General features: G+C 42.5%; 3 gene segments (V, D, J or C); all 3 read right to left on the bottom strand.

The window, feature by feature from the left end:
- Window positions 1-23,224, bottom strand: part of LOC111532386 — a 512,723-nt gene that overhangs the window by 283,134 nt on the left and 206,365 nt on the right.
- LOC111521481 overlaps window positions 1-23,224 on the bottom strand; it is a 514,718-nt gene that overhangs the window by 292,101 nt on the left and 199,393 nt on the right.
- LOC116418896 lies at window positions 1,594-3,065 on the bottom strand. The segment is given in 3 exon segments: window positions 1,594-1,801; window positions 2,329-2,454; window positions 2,565-3,065. Coding segments are annotated over 3 exon segments (387 nt in total).

Here is a 23,224-nt window from a genome sequence, read left to right as displayed (position 1 = left end):
AAACCCCTGGTCCTTCAAACACACCTTGTGTCCCTAAGTCTGTTTATCCCTCTGAACACAGTCCTTTGATTAAATTGTTTTCCCTTCAGCCTTTTTGAATGTGTCATCTGTTCCATGCCAGAAAACCGATTGATTCAAATGACTCTCATACATTGTAAATGCATGTATGAATAATTAGGAATATATTATCTTGCCAGACTTTAGACTTCTTAAAGACAAAATGTGTAATTTGAAAAATTACATCTCATTTTCTGTATTCCAAGGAAATTTTTAACATAATAGGTATTCCAGGAATATCTACTGAATAAATTAACAAGTGAACAACAACTAAATGACAACAGCAAAACTATATATATACATGTAATAAATTTTCATGGACAAGTTGACAGAAAATATAAAATTTATTCTCCTGCTTTCCATTTCTCTGCTGCATAGCTGGGTGTGCAGATGCTTGTCTATTGGCATTGAGTACCCTTAAATGTCCTCCAACAATCTCTCTCTGTCTCTTATTGCAACAGCTAAAAGACTTGAAAATACATGTCCCAGATTCTCCTGAGAACAAGTTTCTGAAAACAGTTTTGCTTCCCCCAATAAGCTATACTTGTGGAAAAGTTGGAAGCAGAATAAAGACTTTTATCTGACAGCAACAGACAGGTGGATTTGCAACGACCTCTGGATACTTTCTTGTGAATCACCCTCTTGGTCACTGCAAGACCACTGTGACTCTCAGCTATTTCCAGTAGTCCCTGACCTGGGCAAAAGTAGCGACTTCAGCCTTTTTGATCACTAGTGGTGGACCTCAGGGCAAGCTTCAGCCTTGTGAGAACCTCCCACTTCTCAGCCTTCCAGTGGTTTATAACCACTAATTCCCTGTATTAACTCCTATTCTCCTTGGAATTCCTAGAGGATTCTGTTTCCTTGACTGAACCCTCTGATGTATTAGAAATGCCCCTTGTCACTATACATCTATATTAGGATATATTGTGGCCCCATTCTATATGGAACTAAGACAGGACACATATTCTCTGGCCAGAAGTTATATGTCCTGGAGGTTGGCAGGCCATAAGCCATAGTAACCACATTCCATAATATGTGACCCTCCTCTACTGCTTGGCTCTTCTTGAGATGGAAGAATAGTGCTTTGCTGTAGCTCCTTGACCAAGGCCCAGGAAACACTATAGAATTTTAGAAGTTTTATTTTGGAGGCGTGGAGTAGTAGGTTTGGATCCTGGCTTTGATCCTTAGAAATATGAAATACTGGAGAAGTTCATGAGGCACAGCTCTCTTTCTATAAAATAGTACACTGAAATCTTCTTCATTTTTAAAGTGGATATACTAATGTCTATCTTTGCATTAAAACACATAAAGTCAGGAGGATCATTTGAGGAGTTTGAGACTAATCTGGACAACATGACAAGGCCTCATCTCTACAAAAAATAAAAATTAAAAAAAAAGTAGCTGGGCAAGGGGACACGTCACTACAAGGTGATGTTTCCTTGTGATGCAGGACACATCACTACAAGGTGATGCAGAAGCATTGGGAAGTAGGACCTTTGGGAGGTGACTAGGTCTTAAGGACTCTGCCCTCGTGAAGGTTAATCCATTCATGGATTAATGGGTTATAGAGGGAATGGGTAGGTTATCATGAGAGTGGGTCTGTTATAAAAGCCAGTTTGGCCATCTTTCATGACCCCCTCATATGTGATGCCCTGTGCCACCTGGGGACACTGCAGAGTCCTCACCAGCAAGAAGGTCCTCACCAGATGTGGGTCCTCGACCCTGGACTTCCCAGCCTCCAGAGCTGTAAGAAGCAAATTTCATTTATTTATAAAATACCCAGTCTCAGGTATTCTGTATGGCAACAGAAAACACACTAAAACACATGCCCATGTGTTGGCATAGAGTAGGAGCTCCCACCACTTACTAGGAATTAAAAAGGACTGGCTAAGATGTGAGAACTTCTAGTGGGTCTGGAACCCACAAGTGCAGAAGCTCTCACTGAGCTCAGCAAGACAGGGGAAAATGTTAGAAAAGAACTAGAAGCATCTCTGGGGCTTGGCTAAAGCTGTGTGGCAGCCCCCACCTCCTTCTCCCTATTACAGCCCCAACTGAGACAGGAGGGTTTGGGTACAGAAAGCCAGTAATTCTGCAGGGCTGTGCCTAAGCTGCTGGCACAGAGGTACAGGGCTGAGTCCCCCAGCTCCAAGGAACTCATGTTCAGTTCAGAATGATAGTCACTAAACTGTTGAGCTGAGAATCGATCAGGGATGCTTCCTTTATCTCTCTGCATCTTTTCATAAAACGAAATGAGGAACTGGGGGCCCTGACCTGGACCCTGCTGGTACCAGTAGACAGTGTCGTGTTCAGGGATAGGATAGCATTGCAGAGTGGCTGTTTCCCTCTTTACTTTGATCAGATGCCTTGGGGACTGGATGACTCCAGCAGCCACTGAACCTGTGAAGGAAGGAGACAGAAGCTGAAGACTCAGCTCAGGAGAGTTTGATACTTCAGCAACAATTGAACGCTATGGATGCAGGGATGTCCCACCTGTATTCAGGACTCACCTGCTCCCAGGAGACAAAGCATGACATGGCAGAGGAGCCTGGTGTTCCAGGCAGAGTCAGGCAGGTCAGGACTAAGCATCTCCCTTCTCAGGGTGCTGGTTTCCTGGGGTGAGAAAGCAGGGCTTTTGCTCCTCCTCACCGTTTTTGGAGGTTTTTACTGTGATGTCACTGTTCTGATGTCATCGTCCTGTAGGCTCCCATAGGCACCCTGTACTCCAGGACTAGCTTGGCTAACTCAGGCTTTCCCCCATCCTGTCCAGCTTCCTGCAGGGCAGGGGAAGCTAGCTGTGCTAAGCAAGGGGTGGGAGGCGGGCTTCCGGGCAGCCATCCCTCCCCACAGCTTCCGAGATTTTCATCTGGGGCAGATGCTCCTTTGTCTCTGCCTCGCTTGGGTTATCCAGGCTGCCCTGTTGAAACCCTCCCCACACTCCCTGTCAAACTTAGGCACCTAGAGAGGTCACATAAGGCTGCAGTTCATGGCTTCCTGTCATGACAAATACACATGCATATCGGTTGATCTGATAAGGCTATGATTAACTCTTCCTGTGCCAGCACTACCTCTGGTTCATCTAGTAATGTTCGTGCTACAGAGACGAAATCAAGACTGTCTCCCTTAACCCTCTCTCTCCCAGACAGCGCTATCAGTGGCCCACTCAGTGGATCCACAGTGCCCTCAAGTGGCCAGTGTGTAGTCACTATGATGAAGCTCTAAGGACCCTGACTAGGGAGGCTGGGTGCTTCCAGCTCTTGCTGGTTTCAGGTTTACCTGCCTGAAACTCAACGTTTGCACAGGGTAGTGAAGGAGAAGCAAATGTTTTTCTAAAGTAGAAACAAAACTTTTACATTTTAATTTAAATTTTAAATTTCATCAAATAATGGTGTAGGAAAGGAGATATCAGCCAATCATTAAATGCCAACTGCCGGGGTTGAGAATGGGGTGAGACTTGAGCAAAGCATTCCCTTTAACCAAAGGTAATTCCTGGAGGCAGCTGACAGTGACATGCTATCAGCGAAACAACCACCTAAGCTGGAGAAATAAGCACATTAGTCTCATGAAAAGAAACTGCCTACTTATATATCTTTTATTTTTTTAATACTCTAGTCAATTTTTTGTTTTTAGTGAATTGTCTTCTTTATGATTGATGTGTAGGAATTCTTTATAATATGAATCCAGCCCTTTCTCAGATTACGTTTATTTTTTCTTAATATATTTTGGAGAACTTTTTGGGATTTGCATAAAGAACAATTTGCTTTTCTTATGGTTAGAACATTCTTTTGTCCTTAAGAAATCTTTGCCTACCCCATGATCATGAAGAGAGCTTGCTATGTTTTCTTCCAGAAGTTTTCGGGTTCTAGTTTTTCGATTATCTGGGATTTTTTTGTGTCTCTTACTAATTTTTGTTTTTGGGAAGGGTCAGCAGTTTTCCTGTAAAGGGTGAGATAATAAATTTTTTAGTTTTGTGCATCATGCAGTATTTGTGTCGACTACTCAACTCTGCCATTGTAGTGCAAGAGCAACCATTGACAATATGTACATGAATGACTGTGGCCATGATCCAACAGAACTTCATTTATGTTCTGAACTTCATTTATGTTCATTATGTTCACTGAAATTTGAATATCTTATATTTTTATATGTAACAATTTTTACTTTTTTAACTTTTTTACTTCTTTAATTTTTGCTTTTTTAAAATCATTTAAAAATGTAAAATTATTGTTAGTTTCTGAGCTGTATGAAAACAGACAGAGGCCAAATTTGGCCCAGAGACCATAGTTTGCCCACATCTGGTTTATGGAGTGAGATCAGGCTAGAGATTCATTATTTTTCCATATTATGCCATTTTTCTAGAACTATTTGCTAAAAAGACTATTTTATCCTCTTTTTATTATTTGATCTGGGAATTACAATAGGCATCTTTGACTTATCACAGTTTGCTTGCAAAAATATTCTCCTGTTTAACCATGGGATGTCATAAATGTCCTTTTTTAGGGGAAGAAAATTTCTTATTACTCTGAGTCTGATAACAGTTTTCATCAAGAAAGGATGTTGAATTTTATTAAATGTTTATCTATAGATAGCATATAGTTTTCATATTTTTAGTACAGATAAGGTAAATGACATAGTCTGTTTTTTGAAATGTCAGACCAACACTGCGTTACTGAGATAAACCCTACTTAACCATGTTGTAGTATCCCTCTTACATATTGTTGGACTCTCTAGGCTGTAATTGTAAAAGGATCATTGAATCTGTGTTCCTGAGAGATAGTAGTAGCTTTCTTGGAATCTCTTAGTCTCATTTTCGTATCAGGGTAGTTCTGGCCTCAGAATGAATAGAAAATTGTCCCCTGTCCTTCAGTTTTCCTCTCAGTCCTGCTTTGGCAGCATCCTACCAACTTTGATATATTTTTATATTTGTTCAGTTTAAAATAATTCTTTTCTTTTGAACATTCTCAAACATTTTATGCACATATAGCAATTTCCTTAAAATAAATTCATTAAACAAAAAGCATTCTGAGTCAAGGACTGTTAGCAATTTTAACTCTTTTGATGTTTGTTGCTAAATTACTAGACAAAAAGGATTTTACAATTTACTCTCCCCCCAGAAAAGAAAGGGCTGGGCCAGGCACGGTGGTTCAGGCCTGTAATCTCAGCACTTTGGGAGGCTGAGGCAGGTGGATCACCTGAGGTCAGGAGTTCGAGACCAGCCTGCCCAACATGATGAAACCCCATCACTGCTAAAAATATAAAAACTAACCAGGTGTGGTGGTGGGCACCTGTAATCCTAGCTACTCAGGAGGCTAAGGCAGGAGAATTGCTCGAACCCAGGAGACGGAGGTTGCAGTGAGCCAACACCATGCCACTGCACTCCAGCCTCAGTGACAGAGTGAGACTCTGTCTCAAATAAAAAAAAAAAAAAAAAAAAAAAAGGCTCATTTATCCATTTATCTTCATTCTCACTAGTATTTGGACAAAAAGAAAAAAAAATGACCAAAAGATACTATTAAAATAATTGTAAATTATCTTTTATCTTTTAATTTATTCTTTGCCTTATGAGTTATTTAGAAAACTATTATCTAATTTTGAAATATTTAGGACTTTTCCAGAAATCTTTCTCTTATTGATTTCTAATGAAGTTTCACTGTGACCAGCAAGCACACTTGGTTTGACTTGAATACTTTTAATGCATGGATGCTTGTTTTATGGCCCACAGTACATAGTCCATGCTGGCACACAGTCAGTGCGCACTCCAAGAGAACATGTATACTGCTGCTGTTGGATGAAGTGTTCTGTAAACATCAATTAAGTCAAGCTGGTTGTTGGTGTAGTTCATATCTTCTGTATCCTTACTCGTCTTTGTTTTTGTCAACTCATTAAACCAGTTACTAAAAGAGGGGTATTTAAATCTCTGATTGTAATTGTGGATTTGTCTAATTCTCCTGGCAGTTCTGTTTTTGCCTTGGTATCTTGAAGATCCATTTTCAGGTACAAAGTATTTGATTGTTAAGACCTCTTGACAGACCAATACTTTTGTCATTAGGATATGACTTTCATCATCTCAGATGCTATTCTCTGCTTGAAATTTGTTTTGTTTGATGTTAACATAACTACTCTAGCTTTCCTTTAATTGGTGTTGGCATAGTACATCTTTTTCCATACTTTTATTTTTTTTTTACATTGTGAGTCTTCATAGTATTCTGATAAGCAGCATATAGTTGTTTTTTGATATTATTTAATAATATTCAATAGTACAATCTGTGCTTTTAGACTATTTAGATTTGATGTGATTGTTGATGTGGTTACTTTTGTATCTATCATCTTCTATTTGTTTTCTATCGATCCCATCTCTTCTATATTCCTTTTTTCTTTTTATTTTTTTTATGGATTATTTCAGCATTTTTATAACTCTGTATTGTGTTGGCTTATTAACTATAATGCTGTGTTTTGTCATCTGAGTGGTTGCTCTATGATTTTCAGTATGCATCTCTACTTTAACACAGTGTACCTTCAAGTGACTTCACTCAGATTATGGAAACCTTCCAATGATACATGTGTTCATTTATTCCTCACCTGTCTTTATTCTAGTCTTGGTATAGATTTACTTTTGCGTATATTAGAATCCCTGTACTGTGTTGGAATTATTTCAGTGTAAATAGCCAATTATCCTTTAAAGAAATTTAAGTTTAAAAATTTGCTTTTGGGACTCTAATTACATATTAAGCTACTTAAAGTTGTCCCTCAGTTTACTGATGACCTCCTCTTATTCTCTGTATTCCATTAATAATTGTTTATGTTATTTCTTCAAGTTTATTAATATATTTTTTTTATTATACTTTAAGTTCTAGGGTACATGTGCATAACGTGCAGGTTTGTTACATATGTATACATGTGCCATGTTGGTGTGCTGCACCCATCAACTCGTCAGCACCCATCAATTCATCATTTATATCAGGTATAACTCCCCAATGCAATCCCTCCCCCTTCCCCCCTCCCCATGATAGGCCCCATTGTGTGATGTTCCCCTTCCCGAGTCCAAGTGAGCTCATTGTTCAGTTCCCACCTATGAGTGAGAACATGCAGTGTTTGGTTTTCTCTTCTTGTGATAGTTTGCTAAGAATGATGGTTTCCAGCTGCATCCATGTCCCTACAAAGGACACAAACTCATCGTTTTTTATGGCTGCATAGTATTCCATGGTGTATATGTTAACTTCATCCAGTGTATTTTTCATAACAGACATTGTAATTTTTATCTCTAGAAGCTTTGTTTGGACCTCATTATGCCTTTTCTCATCTCTACAAAACTTTGAACTTACAGACCAGAGTTACAATAACTGTTTGACTTTCTTTGTCTGCCAATTTGTCATTTCTGAGTTGGTTCCTATTAATTAATCCTTCTCTTCATTACGGATCCTTTTTTCATGCTTCTTTGCAGGTCTGTAATTTTTGATTGATGCCAGATATTTTGTATTTTATATTTTTGGGTGGTAGATATTTTTATGTTTCTATTAATATTTTTACCTTTGTTCTGTGATGCACTTGTCAGTTGGAAACAAACAAAAACAAACAAACAAACAAAAAAATCCCAGCAGTTGTTATCTTTTTCTTGAATAATTTGGCAAGCTGATTTTAAAATGTATATGAAGAAAAAGTGTCAAGAGTGCCCAAGAACACTTGATAAAAAGGAACAAAGCTTGAGAAATTATTCTACTGGGTATTAAGAATGAGGATGAAGCTGAAGTAAGACAGTGTATTATCAGTGCAAGAACTGACAGAACAGACCAATGTAACAGAATAGAGATCTGAGAAAAAAAGCCACACATGTATAATGACTGACTTATGACAAAAGTGGTATTACAGGGTGATGGCAAAACTATTACCACTTAACAAATAGTATTGGGTAAATTGAATAATCATTTGGAAAAATAAAACTTGACCTCTTCCTCATATCACCTGCAAAGAATTAATTCCAGTTCGATTGTGAGTCTAAGTGTGAAAAGTGGAAAACATAAAGATTTTAGAAGGAAATATAAGAAAACATCATCATTTTGAAGTAAGCAAGGATTTCCTAAAGTGGACACCAAAATACAAAACACTAACTGAAATGTGATTGTTGGAATCTGACTGTAATTGTGGATTTGTCTATTTCTCCTGGCAGTTCAGTTACAGGGAATGATTGTCACTTAAGAACTTCTGTTTATCAAGAGAAACTATTAGTAGAGGGAAAAACTAATCTACAGAGACAGAGAAAAAAAATTCCATCCAAAACTCTCATATACGTCTCATGGGAATGTAAATTGGTACATCTTCTTTGGAAACCTCAAAGAATCCTACGTGGTCGATATAATTTTATTGAGGTCTTCTTTGAATTGTGTCCTTTTAACACCTTCCCAGGTGGGGTTTGTCTTATGAAACCAATCTCAATTTGCATTTCTAATTTTTTTAAGTTAGACTGGAGAAGAAGGAAATTAAACACAGAATGACTACAAGACTTTCAGAAGGAAAAAAGTAATGTATAAGCATGAATTAATATGCATTATTATGGGTAATAGTTATTTCTGAATAATTGACTTTGATGGAAACTCTTACTAAATATTCCAATTTTCTTCCAAGGGTGGTAGCTGTAAATGGCCTTAACAGTGTTTGCTTTTGGCTTCCCCACTCCTTGGCAGATTGTAGGTCTGAGTTGGTGACACGTGGTGACAGTAGTTTAATGTGAATGTGCTGAAACTTCATAGTTCTATAAGAGAATATTTACTTAGTCACTATCCCTGAGACTAAGCTCTGTTATATCCTAATTATGGAAATTTGAATTATATATAAGGAATCCCAGAAATCCATAAGCCAAAATTATTACTACCTCGTGTTCCCTGTTCCTGTATTTCAGAGTTTATTTTCTGACCTCCTAGTATCAGAAGAATACCTGAAGTTCCAAATGCATTCATTCTCCTTGCTGAGGAAAGAGCAGGGCAGCTCCTTTGTTCAGGGCTTCTGAGAGCTGGAAGGAGAAGTAAGTGCCTGAGTGTTTGTGAACAGGAAGGAGGCGACTGTGCCATGCTGTGGCTAAGCTGCTGGCACAGAGATACATGGCCAAGTCCCCTTGCTCTGTGTGCTGGATCATCAGGGTGGAGACGGATCCCTCAGACCTCTCTGCAGAGAACCGATCACTGAGCAACCCTGATTTGTCTTGTTGAGCTTTATTCTGGAAGTAAGTCAGAAACTCTGGGCCCTGCCCCAGGGTCTGTCGGTACCATTAAAGGCAGTTGTGCTCAGAAATTGGATCACACCTGAAAGTTACATTCTGTCCCGTCTTTGTGATCTTGTGTCTGGGGTCTTGGGAGACTCCAGCATCTGCGTGATCTGTGGAGATAGAAGTTGGAAACAGGAGGAAAACAACTGTAGTCATCACATTTACATACACACACACACGCACACGCACACACACACACAGACACAATGAGATTGCTTGGTGTTCTGAGGACTCACCTGCCCACAGGACACACAGGGCCACCCAGCAGAGGAGCCTGGTGCCCATGACAGGGTCAGGGCACGATGGGAGCTTTACCAGATCAGGGTCACTGTGAGCAGGAGCAGAGGAGGAGGGACGTCCCTGTCCCCACAGAGCAGTTCCCACAGTGACATCACTGAGCCTCAGGATCACCTGATACTGATGAATTAAGTCTAAGATGGCAGCAACTCTGATGTGCACCACTTTATTATGTACCAGAAAGAAAGAAAATAATTACTGTCACTCATCAGAAACAATAAACGGTGTAACACCATAAAGCATAGAATTCATGAAAAGTGATGTCAGAAGTGGGTTTCTGCACACACAGCTTCTGTTAGGTACGTTTTGTTTTCCCCACTCAGCCCTCCAGGGTGCTGCTGCCCGCATTCCACCCTCCACCTCTGGGAAGTCTTCTCACTTCTCTTATTCCTTTCACCTTGTCGGCTGGACATGCCACCTGGCTGCTTCAACAGCACTTTACACAGAAGATCCCAGTGCTGACTGTCAATCTTCCTTGGAGATCTCCTGTTTCCGACTCTGTTGCTGCATTTTCCTGCCCATCCATGGTCTGGGTAGGAGTGGGAGGTGTTTGGGAAGTGAAGGAGAGAATTGCTGCATCTTTTTCCTAAAAGAGTTTGAATTCACAGCTCAGAGGGGCAAGGGAAGAAATGTTGCCTCAGGCAGGCACCAAGCTAAGTTGGGATCTTCAGCTTATTCTAAAGGTTAAAAAAAGAACAATTGACCGGGCACGGTGGCTCACGTCTGTGATCCCAGCACTTGGGGAGGCTGAGGCAGGCGGATCACAAGGTCAGGAGTTCAAGACCAGCCTGGCCAATATGGTGAAACCCTGTCTCTACTAAAAATACAAAAATTAGCCAGGCGTGGTGGCGGGCGCCTGTAGTCCCAGCTACTTGGGAGGCTGAGGCAGAAGAATTGCCTGAACCCGGGAGGCAGAGGTTGCAGTGAGCCAAAATCATGTCACTACATTCCAGTCTGAGCGACAGAGCGAGACTGTGTCTGAAAAAAACAAACAAACAAGCAAACAAACAAACAAAAAAAGAACAATTAAACAATTCCCCATGTGAATTTATTAATCTCAATACTGTTTCTTTTTTGTCTCTGCTACTTATCACGACACCTCCTGTGTTTCTAAGTCACCTCTGAAATAAATAAATGTTCCACAGCCTCTAGAAAGTCAGAACTGTTTTACCTTTGACATTCTGATGGGAGTAGTACAATTAAAAAATAGGGAGTTGAATTAATCCTTGGGGTTCCTAACAGTCTGTATTATGAGCAATTAATTTCTCATTTTCATTCCTAACTCAACTCTCAAAACTCCATGGGCACCCTCTTTCATGTGAGGGACAGCAGTCACAATTCCTCTCACTGCAGGCAAGTTAGAGCCAGATTTGACAAGATTCTGCAAAGAGGAGGAGAAGTTTGAAGCAAAGCAAAGGAGATGGCTGAGCAAGGTCTTTGCTGGCAAAGAGAGACCCACAGAATCCCATGCCCCTAGGGGACATGTGTCCAGCTTATGGAGTGAGATGTTTGATTGACCAGCTTGGAAAATGTCATTGTACCTTCAATCTCAGAAGTGCTACATCACAATAGTATAATTTTCATGCTGGTGCATTTCCAGCTGACATTGCTTCCCATAGAAGATGCCAAAAGTAGCATGTATTCACACCTGTTACTGCTCCATCCCCGTCACCTGCTTTCAAGAGGTCTGTGTGAGCACAGGATCATGAATGGAGATAGAACCTGGAGCTAGGACCTATGAGGCTGTATAGGGAATGTTTGGAACTGAGGCACAGCAGTTGCAGGGACAGGGATTTCCCAAAAAGTTTTCTAGAGCCACCTGCTTCCAGGAGACAAAGCACAATTGAGCAGAGGAACATGGAATCCCCTCATGCTCTGAAAGGGAAATTGTTGTTTTTAACACAGATTTTAACACAGACCCCATAGGTTTTCAAAATACAGGTTCCTCTGGCAAGGCTTGGCATACTTACAGCTGAGATTCCCCCAGGTGCATCCAGTACACACTTAGTTTTGAGAAACGAAGGCATGTCCAGCACCCAGGAGAAGAGCCTGGATCCCATGGGAGACTGAGCAGGTAGAGGGCGTTCGGAGCTCTGGTGCTACAAGAGGCCAGGATCTGTCAGGAACCTGTGCCTGGCAAGTGTGTGTCTGTGATGGTGCCGTTGCTGCTCATGTCCCAGTTCACAGGTCTCCCCTGGCATGGTTCAAGGTCCCTTTTCTTCCCACCCAGTCAGTTTTCTCCTGCACTGACTCCTACACAGCAAGGGGTACAGAGCTGAGAGAAGCTAGATTCAGAGTAGATTCCTATTCTCACAGGTTTTCTGGTGGTTCTCTGAATTGTGCTGCCTGACCCGCCTCTAGGTGTGGATCTGGGATGGGGATGGGAATGGGGATGGGAAGACCCCCTAGGTGTCCATCATAGCACATCTTTCTCTGTAGCTAACAAAGAGTCAGAGACCTCTGCCTACTGGATTTTAATCCTGTTCGAAGGTCTTCACAGGTCTGAAACCACCTGCACATCCTGTAATAGTGAGGGTTTATGTTTTCAGAGTTATATTTTCAGGGTTTGTAAGGTGGACTTCTTATTTTAGATATATGAGTGTATATATGAATATATTTTAACATGTCACATTCAATACCAATTCACAGTGTGGGTCATTACCTGTCATTTGTCTAGAAAGCTTTCTCATTCCTTGATCAAGCTGCGTGGTGTAATCATGACTCTCCCAGTTGTCAAATCTTGACCTTCCTTCCATAAGGGCTGGGGGCTACCTGGGGTTTGATCCCTGTATGTACTCGTATATCCAAAATACTCTTCACTCAACCCTACTGCTTCACTTAACAGTTCTCCCTCTCCCTACCCCTTCTACTCCTGATAATCCTGCTCATTCCATGACCAATAATACTTCATGGGTACTCAAGTAATAGAGCAACTTTAACCCTAACCCCCATAAGAACGGACCCACACATCAGGCCAATATTGGAACTAAAACTTCACTTTAAAAAGCTACTAAAGAAAATGACCAAATGGCCCAGATTTTGCAAACTGCCAACACACTAAGTCCATCTTAGCTCTGTAGCACCAGCAAATTGTACCTGAAGGTGAGTCACTGCCACCATCTTCTGGGAGAAATTTGACTTGTAATTCCTCCAGGGTTTCATAAGCTTCCCCCTGGGGTTTCTCTTTGTCTATTTCCTGAGCTCATCACCTTCTCCTAGACCCAGCCAACACCCTTTCACCCTTTCACCTCTCAACTTGCCAACAAGTTAGAGACTCTTAGAGTAGAAAAGGCCTTAGAAATAATCTTGTTTCCATTTCCAGGTGTGCTTTGTAAGGTGGACTTGTTACTAACACGGCTATTTGTCCTTCATTGCCAAAGAAATCACTCCCTCAGGTGTGCATCTGTGCTGAGACCTAAAATATCCATTAGGAGAAGGGGGAGGGTTGCATCACAGCTGCACAGCTTAGAATTTGATATAACATGTCCTTTGTCTTCGACAGCCTGCAGCCACTCTGCTGTCTTCCCAACTGTCCCTCCCCACTGCCTGCCCTTCCTTTTCTGTGATTCAAAGAAAATAAGATTTACCCAATTTTAGAATGCAGGAACATTTACCAATTTCTGCTCCATGAGAGTCTGTCTTTGAACTCTGAAATATTTATTAAACTGTGACTCCATTGGCCGTGCCATTTTTCCCTTCATCACCAGCCTTCACAAGGCAAAGGAGATGTATAGGTGTTCACTTAACCTTGAAAATAAATTATACTACCTTCCAACTACTTAAAAGAAAAACTGACTAAAATCAGATGGGATTCTAGTTAACATTGTTTTCCTCTACATTTAGTGTATGGGAAGTGACCGCTTAGTTGCTTCTCCCTCCCTCATTTTAACAACTCTTCACAGAGCTCCCTGGCTTACTGTATCCACATTGATGTCTCTTCTACATCTTGTGAAGGGAATAATTTTTTTCAAAGCTCTGATCTTCTGGTTCCAGGTCAGTAACCACTTACCTGTCTAGTACCTCCCCACTGCCAACACCATGATACTTGTACCTGCAGTGCTGTAGGGTACACAGACCGCCCTACCCCTGGTGTCCGATCTGAAAAAAACCCCAGATGGTTCTGGACTTCCCCTCCCTCAAACTCCAGTGACCCCTCTATCAATCCCACACAGAAGCAAGCAGTCTCTCCTTTATCTGCCTCCAACATTTATTAGCTCTGAGACCATGGGCAAGACCATTCATTACCATTCCCGGACTTTAACCTCATCTAGCCTCATCTATAAAACAAGACTAAGATTCCCCTCAGTGCTTTATGAGGATTAACTGAGATACTGTGTAGTCTCTGGTAGGTTTGATAAATGTCTATCCTTTTATCCATTCCTGTCTCCTCATGCAGGAGAAACTGATAAAAGCTCTCAGACCTGCCAGGACTATGAGTGATGGAAAAGCTGGAATCATCAACTGAGTGCTGGAGTGAGGAGAACCTGGAAGCATAAATAGGCCATTCAGTCACTTTAGAAAAGATCTAGCAGAATTTAGGAGTCAGAAAATAGAGCAGGAATGTACCTGTCTACCCTCATTATGCAATATGAAGCAGCTAATAGGAGCAAGTTAGGTCTATATCAACCAATCTGGAACAATAAAGACCAAGGTACATTAACAGAAGAGTATGCATGTGACAGGTAAAGTGTACAGGTGAACCCATTTTCTGCAGGTGTACTTGGATAGAAAGTTATGCATGAACACAGAAAAGGGGTGAAAAGAAGCACACCAGAGTGTTAATATTGATTACCAATGGAAGGTGGGATTGGATTTGAGAGCATTATTGAAATTTTCTCTTTATATTATTTAATTTGTTTATTTAAAAATCTTCACCACATACAAGCTTTAAGTTACACCTTTCATCTGGTGTCAGACTTTGTAGTTTCTAAATGGACAAAGTATAGAAAGCTTCTGTTTGTGAAACCCCCTATAGAGGCCCATTTTTTGTAATAAACCGAGGATAAAGTGTGCTCCGTAAAAACACACGAGCTCCTGGTGAACACAGCCAGTCTCTGACTGCTGAGGAGGGTGAGCATTGGGATCAACACATTTGATGGTGAGGTCGGTTTGTGCTGATTATGAACTAATAAGGCTTCTGCCTCTGAAAGCCTGATCACCACGGGGAAGTGGAGTATCTCACTCCTTGTTCTAGAACAGGCTTTGAATAGCCCCCTGATTGGAAAAGGAAGAGAAATGAGCACGTTCTAGTGCCTGCATTTCCAAACTCAGTGAGAGCTCCTCTCCAGTTACACATTTTTCAAGCTTATGTTTCTGATCCAAGTAGCAGTATTATTATGATGTCGATTGTAATGATATTCCAGCATTTATTAACAGCACACAGCTTTCTCAAATGCAGCTTTAGCGAGTGGGTGGAAGAAAATGCTGCCCTAGGAAAGATGTGCTGACTTTGGTCTGTGTAAGGTTCAATTATTTAAAATAGCTAGTCTATTTTTGGTCTTTATTGCCTAAAGAGGTAAAACTTCATTCGTCTTTAAAACATAGATGGAAATCATTCCGGCAAAACCGGGACTTCGGTCTATCTGTGGGCCATCCTCAGTGATTGCATATTGGATTATTTCCACCCAGGATGGCTCTCACGATTCCTCGGGGACTAACACATAACCCCGCTCTGTAAATGGAGCCTCTGTCTCACAACCAGCCTTTCCTGACTGGCAAAGGAGGGGAACAAGCAAAGGTCTCTGCTCAGCGCCCTGCACCAAAATCAGGTGTGGGCTGGAGGAGGCTGGTGACCATGAGCTCTGTGTCTCTTGCATTGCCCACCAATTCATGGAAATGGGCACCCATAATATGGCTCAGTGTATCAGGCACCGTGGCCTCAAAGCCACCCAAAGGGATATTTGTGCCTTAGGAAAACTCTCCCTAAGAGAATGGGGAAGCCACTTGTTTTCTTCTCCATCACCTTTTAATGCCAGTGTTTGACATTATGTTTCTGATCACTCTCTCAGAGTCATTAGGTGCCCTGTGTCTGGGAGACTCCCAAATCCAGGACACCTGTGAGGGATGGAGATTGAATGAGGAGACAAGCCAGGAGGGCGATGGGCAGGTAGGAAATTCAGTCGTGTAGAAAGGCTTGGGATCCAGTGACTCATCCATGACAGGGATTTCTCATCTGTTTCCAGGACTCATTTGATCTTAGGAGGTGAAGGGATGGAGGGTCCCATTTAATGCGTACAGACTTCTGGAACAGTCTATGTGGAAACTCAGAGGGCCTTTCAATGTCTGTTCTTTATTCTTTCAAGATTGATCAGTGGCACCTGGAACCGCTGTTAGTACTGACAATAAAATGGAGAACAAAACATCCACAATTTGTAAAATGATGCATTTTACAGTCCCGAATGCAAGAGAAGTGTCAAATAGTCACATAAAGTCAGGGAAAATGACTATCGTGCTAAATCTAAGAATATTAATGCATATTATAAGCTGTGAGCATTTACAATAAGGAGGTGCAGCCTAAGAAAACTGTTGAAGGAGTGTTTCCCTAGAGATGGTGGTAGCTAAACTGAGATTTGGAGAAAGAATAAAAAGAAGAGACTTGTGATGACCCAGAGGTTATAGCAAGTAGTGGAAAGGTCTTTGGTGGGAGGAGCATGATGCATGAGGAATGGCCTGAACTGAGGCATCTGTGGTTGACGTGGAGATGAGGGTGCAGAGGAAGGGCGAGGACAGCTGGGAGCAGACATCACATGGAGGAGGCTGAGAACTGATATGAGAGTGGTGTGGGGAAGATGGAGTTGTGAAGGCCACAAGGGAAAAGAACATAGATTTGTGTTGTCAATGCTGTTTGCAAATACAGAATTTCAAATGACCTTTCCTTTCTGAGAGCAACTGAGTAAGAGGACTTCTGAGGTCAGAGCTGTAGGTGGGGCCTGGAAGAGAGGCTGCCTCTGCTCACATCACAGTGACGTGCATTCCCCCATCCAGCTGAGACTGGCCTGGGAGAGCTGCTCAGAAATCTGAGGGCCCCAGCCTGGGCAGTATTGGGGAAACTCCTATGGGACAATGTCTTCCACTGCCTGGATCATGGTCTCGTGAAGACAAGGCCACCTGTATCTTCCACTGAGCTCTGTGTGCAGAGGAAGGTGGCTGTGGGGAGGAGGCTGGTGCAAGAGGGCATAGAGGTCTGGGAGAGGCTGTTGGACACCAAGGCCACCTATTTGGCTTTGAGAGAAAGGCACAGACCCTCAGGGATTTCTCTCTAGTGTGTGCTGGGATGAATCAGCTGTGCACCAGCTTCAGCTCCTATTAATGCCTACACATGTGGTCATGGTGCAGTCTCACGCATCTCCGTGCCACTTCATGTCTTGCCTTTGTTCTCTGGAATCTTGGGATCTGGTTGTCCCAGCTTCTGTAAAGTCTATGAAAGAAGGAAGTTAAGTGTCCAAGGAGGGACCCAATAATGTAGACCTGAGATAACGGTTTAGGCTAGGATGTGGTTAGACAAGAAAGAGGCTTTAGGAGACTCACCTCCCCCCGGGGGGCAGAAGGCCACACCACTGGGGAGTCTGGTGGTCATGACAGGGTCAGGGAAAAATAGGCCAATAGTGGGGAGTTTTTCAACTTGTGTGTTGGGGACATAATTCCGGGATGTAAGTAGAGTCAACTGGTGATTCCACTGCCCCTGCCAGCCAGTGACTCTGTCCTCTGCCTGCTATTCCTCCCTCTACCTGCTGCAACCTTCACCCTAGAGTCAAGTCATAAACCTTCACCCATTTGGTCTCTGCTCCTGGCTGCCTTTCTTCTACAAGACAACAGACTGACTAGGGTCGTGATCATTTGTCCTCTACCTACCATCAGCTCCTCCTACCATCACCTACCATCAGCTCCTGGTGTCCACTTTAGGGCTCTGTTTGACAGGTTATTTCTTCTTCACTGAACATGTGTGCTTCCCTCCCATTCCTAGGTCTCTATCTTATTTCTTACATAAGATATATTTCAGGTACATTTATTCTCAGTGGGGAAAATCCAAAATTAAATTTTACCAGAGTAGATTGAGAAAACTATGCTTAGACATTTATATGAGAAAGCGCTTTTTGTCTACACATGAAAAAAATTGTTGTTTTGTTGCAGTAAATTATATTCTTGTGCATCAAAAAACACCATAAAAATTAAAATATAAGTTGCAGACTGGGGAAAGACATGGGGAATGCATATAAATGATTTTTTAAAAGTGTGAAATTTAACATTCCTCAAAGTTGCTAATGAAGAGGCCGTAGTAATGACCCCTGAAGACAACTGAATCTCTACTGCCGCCCTGCTGGTCACTAGAGGGCAGTGTGAGGGCTCTGACTTACTGACCAGGATGCAGAAGGTGATGATGGAGCAGGGGAGTAGGTGGAAAGTGTATGGACTAGTTTGTTTCCTACTTCTGGTCCTTACAAGCCAGGAGACACTGGGGAAAATGACTCAATGTCCCTGAGCCTCCCATCAATAAAGGAAGAATAAGAATGTTTGATGTGCAAGACTGTTGAAAAGCTCTAAGCTATATAACAAATGCAAAGAATCAAGCACACATCTGGGGCTCAGCAGTCACTCTTCTCCTGAAGTTACCCAGGAAGTGACAAGCTGCAGGAGGATGCAGCAGCGAAGCGGGCACTCTCAGAGCACACGAAACCTGAGCTCTGTTCGTTGGGAGAGCTTCGTGCTCGGTAGGACACAAGACATGCCTTCCAAACAACTGAAAGCTTCCCTTAAAGGAGTGGAACCCGGGTGGGGCCTGCAGCTCTCAAGTGAAAGCTAAGGCAGGAAGTTTATATACAGAATGTCAGTGACTCTGCCAGGCTGTGCCAAGCTGCTGGCACAGAGATACAGGGCCGAGTCCGCCAGCAACAAGGTGCTCACATTCAGCTCAGAGCTGTAGTTAGGGAACTGGTGACCTGAGAATCGATCAGGGAAGTTTCCTCTGCCTCTCTCTTGCTCCCGATAATACTGAAATATCAACTGGGGCCCCTGACCCAGGGCCTGTTGGTACCAGGACACACTGCTGTGCCCAGAGATAGGAGAGCATCTCAGAGTCACTTGCTGTCCTCTCGTTTTGATCAGGTGTGTGGGACTTTGGGTGACTTCGGTGTCCACTGGGCCTGTAGGAAAAGGGGATGGAGGATGAGCACAGCAGACAGCCTGGAGACCCTCCCCAAGGTAAAGTGGAGGACACAGGAGTGGGAAAGCTGAGAATGGGGCTGCTGTCCAGTGCACAGGACTCACCTGCTCCCAGGAGACAAAGCAGCGCCCAGCAGAGGAGCCCGGGGCCCATGGCACAGTGGGGCAGGCAGCACTGCACCTGCTGGGTTGGTCCTCCTGCGGAAGAGCTGAGTGAGTTCTGGGCCTTGATTTCCTGATGGGAGGGGTATCCTGTGATGTCACTGTCCTGTGTCTTCCCCATGCAGGCTTCCTTAGGTCTAGTGTTCCACAGACCCTGGACTCTACCTGTCCTGCAGAGCTGGAGGGATGGGTGAAGGCAGAAGCTTCTGTGATGATACAGTTGATCCTCTGCCTACACCTCCCCACTCACAGGCTGCCTCATCACCCTCTCACCTTCCTCCCACCTAGTGCTGCGGTGCTCCATGCTGGAGCTCACCCACCTGCCCATCAGCAGAGGGTGAGGAGCCTGTGATTAAACCTCAGGTTCCAGCTCTTCCTGACTGTCCTTACATCATCTCTCTGATGCTAGATTCACACCAATGCTTCTTATCATATTTTCCTGTCCCAGGCAACATTCCCAGCCCCTTTCCTGAGTGGCCAGCGGTGCAGAGTCCCCAATATCAGGTCCATCTGATCAGATTCAAAGCAGACCAGGGTTGTCTGTAAATTATCAAGAGTACAGATTCCCCAGAAGTTATTCTAGGGCTTCATCAGTTCACAGCACAGACCTAACCAGCTTGGGACTCAGCATCCTCAATGCCATCCTATATGTAGTGCTCTGGACAGTTTATGTTAATCCCTCCAGATCCACCCTGCCTTCAGAAGCTGACCCCAGTGTATCATGTTAACTGTCTCCCCTTTTCTCTAAGTCCAGAGTGAGTTTGGCTTATGGGAGACAGGACAGCAGAGGGAGGTAGGGTCACTATCTGCGCTGGTTTGCAAAATCTATTCCCTTGGCTCCCTTCTTGCTGGGTTAAATTTCCCAGTGCCTGAAGGTAGTCACACAGGAGCCTGAATGCTTAGCTGCTTAGATATTTCTTTCAGCAGATATCCTAGCAAATGGCTAGTAATTTTTATATTCCATAAAGTCCTAGAACAGGACATAATTTTGCCAAGGTTTTTGCTACTTACAAGGATGGCATTTACTTCAATTTCCGATACCTTGTTCCTCATTTCACCCTGAGCCTTCACCAGAATTGTCCTTCATGCTCTGTTTTCAGCAGTCTAGGGTTTTGCTAGTCTGCTTCTCCGCATTCTTCCAACCTCTATCCATTACCCATTTGCCATTAACCAAAACTGTTTCCACATTTTCAGGTACTTGTCATAGCAACAGCCTCACTCTCAGCACCATGTTTTCTTTCAATTTCTTTCCTACTGCTATAGAGAAATTCCACAGACTGGGTAATTTATAAGGACAAGAGATTTATTTGGCTTATAGATCTGGAGACTGGGAAGTCCAAGATCAAAGGGCCATAACTGATGAGGGCCTCCTGCTGTTATCCAAGGCAGAAGGAAGGGGAAGCAAGCACCCAAGACAGAGAAAATGACTGAATTCACCCTTTTTATCAGAAGACCATTCCCAAGACAACTAAGTCACTCCCACAGTAAGGGCATTGATCTCTTTCTGACGGCAGATCCCTCATGATCTAGTCATAGCTGTCCCACCTGCCGATACCATTACATTGACAGATTTCAACATGAGCTTTTGTGGGGACAGGCAAGCATTGCACACACGTCTCCACTGAGTCAGTATTTCCACTCTTATGTCTATACTTAAAAGAAAATAAAAAAAGAATGCATATGTCCACAAGAGAGAATTCCACAAGAATGTTCACAACAACTTTATTCATAATAGTTGAAGACAGGAGTAACATGGATATCCATCAACAAGAACGTGGATAAACAAGTTGTGGTATATTTATGCAATGGAATATTAGTCATAAAAAAAATGACCTACTGATACAACAATATGAATACACTTCAGAAATGCTAATTTTGGAGGAAAATAACTCAATAAAAATGTTATATGATTCCATTTATATGGAGTTCAGGAATAGACCAACCTAGTCAATGGTGATTAAAATAAGAAAAGTTTTGGCCAGGCGCAGTGGCTCATGCCTGTAATCCCAAAAATTTGGGAGGCTGAGGAGGGCGGATCATGAGGTCAGGAGATCGAGACCATCGTGGCTAACACGGTGAAACCCTGTCTCTACTAAAAATAGAAAAAATTAGCCGGGCGTGGTGGTGGGCATCTGTAGTCCCAACTACTCTGGAGGCTGAGGCAAGAGAATGGTGTGAACCTGGGAGGCGGAGCTTGCAGTGAGCTGAGATCACACCACTGCACTCAAGCCTGGGCAATAGACTGAGAGTCGGTCTCTAAATAAATAAAGACATAAATAAGAAAAGTTTTTATCTCTGGGATAGAAATTGATTGGAAAGGAGCACGATGACACTTTCTTGCATGATGGAAATTTTTTCATAATCATTTCAGTTACTGTTGCACTGGCATATATGCATTTGTCAAAATGTACCAGGATGTCCTTGTATTAATATTTCTGTTTTACTCTCTATTGTGCTTTCATAAAAGATATTACTAAAAACTAAACAGCTAAATTGCATAAAATATGGGAGTCATTTACAAATGTATGCTTGCATTCTGTATAGCCCAATTTAAAAATGAATCACACAAAAATGAGACAAGGCAGGAACACACCTATCTGTGTAAATTATGGAGAAAGTGAATAGTGCTTGGTGACTGAAGTGGCAACATTGAAATTTGGCATCAAAATAAGCTCAACTGCTGAGTGGGCTGAAAAACAACTAGGACCAAAATCAAGGAAAGCTGTAGACAAACAAAAACTTTTTAAAATATCTACATATGCTGTTGAAATCATTCTGAGAACCATGAGCTGCTACAAATTTCATAACTTGGAAAATTGGGCATTCATCAGTCTCACAATTGAGACTTTCCTTTCATTTTCGCTTTGAACAGATTGGCCAATTTTTGAATTGATTTTTTTGCCAAGCAAAAAGCCTACTCTCCTCTTTGTGAGTGGGGTCCTGGGTGACCCGGGCCTCCCGCTTTGGCAGCCTCACAGAGGGGAGTTGGGCACAGCACAGACACATGGGCTTCCCTGCACATGTGGTTTGCACTCCCTGTAAAGCCCACCTATGGACCTCACAGTCCTGTAGTTAATGGATCCAAACTAAAGAAACCTTGCTTTCAGCTTTATCTGTTAGTGCTAAAGAGGCATCGGCTTTACCTATTAGTGCTAAAGAGGGATATAGGCTGGATAAAAATAAAAAGTTTGCTCAATATTATTCTGTAATATTTAATAAGAAAATCAATTAAGGAGTTCATGGATTTTCATCCAAGCTAAAGTCATGATAATAGCTGAATTCCTTCCTTAACCTACCCTGATAGGACTCAAACACTGCTCTATGCCACAAGTACTTAGTATAGACTTATATATAGTCTCTTTTGTATAATTCTACTAGTCTGTTATCTTCAGGTCTAACACCACAGTTTGCTGCATCTACTAACATTTTCCTTCAATAGTTTGTTTACTTAGGTGTTTCAGAAATTGTTATCAGTATTTTTTGTCCTCCAGAGAATACATGCTCTGTGCCCAATGGAATCTCAGCCAAGGTGATGTTATCAGTAAGACTTATGAAGTTGTAGAATCCCAGAACACTCAACAGGTTAAAGCTGTCACCTGCTGAGACCTGCAGAGAGGATGAGGTGCAGCAGAGATGCACTGGGATCAGGGCACAACCCACCCTTCACTTGTCCCTTTTCCTCTGAGGCAGTTGCTCCTCTGTCTGCACCTGCCCTGACACCAAGACTGCCTGGCCAACATTCTTCAACTGTAGATCTCATTAAAGATTAGAGGGACTTCCTGCCTCTTGCACAGCTGTAGGTAGCCTGGCTATAACTGAAAACTGCTGCAACATCTGCATAATATTGGATCCAAGCCCTAATTTTTCTTAACCCTTTCCCTCCTAGGCTGCTCTCCCAGAATCCCCAGAGCCCTTCAGATCCCAGTGGACCACAGTGCCATCTTGTGGCCAATAAGTGAAGTTTCATCATTGTTTATTCTGTAGTGGCCCAAGGAATGCTGGGAAGTGTCTGCAGAGTGAGCTGGAAAAATGTTCCAGAAGTGCCATCGCGCACGTTTTATGAGCAGCTTCCCTAAACCCTAATTCCAACATTAGTTCTAACCCTAATTATTGCTTTGAGTTACCAATCTTAATATCCCATCCTCATTCTGAATAACTCTTATCACATAGCTCCAGTTATAGACTTTTTCTCCCTTAAGACTACTATCTAAAGAAAGAGGAACAGAGTAAGAGGAATGAAAGGAAATGATATTTGGCTTAAAATAGGAAGAAAACACAGACGTTGAAGTATAAAGA

The sequence above is a fragment of the Piliocolobus tephrosceles genome, chromosome 8 (genome assembly GCF_002776525.5).
Source record: "Piliocolobus tephrosceles isolate RC106 chromosome 8, ASM277652v3, whole genome shotgun sequence".
In the NCBI taxonomy this organism is placed as follows: Eukaryota; Metazoa; Chordata; class Mammalia; order Primates; family Cercopithecidae; genus Piliocolobus; species Piliocolobus tephrosceles.
The sequence above is the reverse complement of the archived record's forward strand: the minus strand, read 5'-3'. Positions and strand labels throughout refer to the sequence as shown.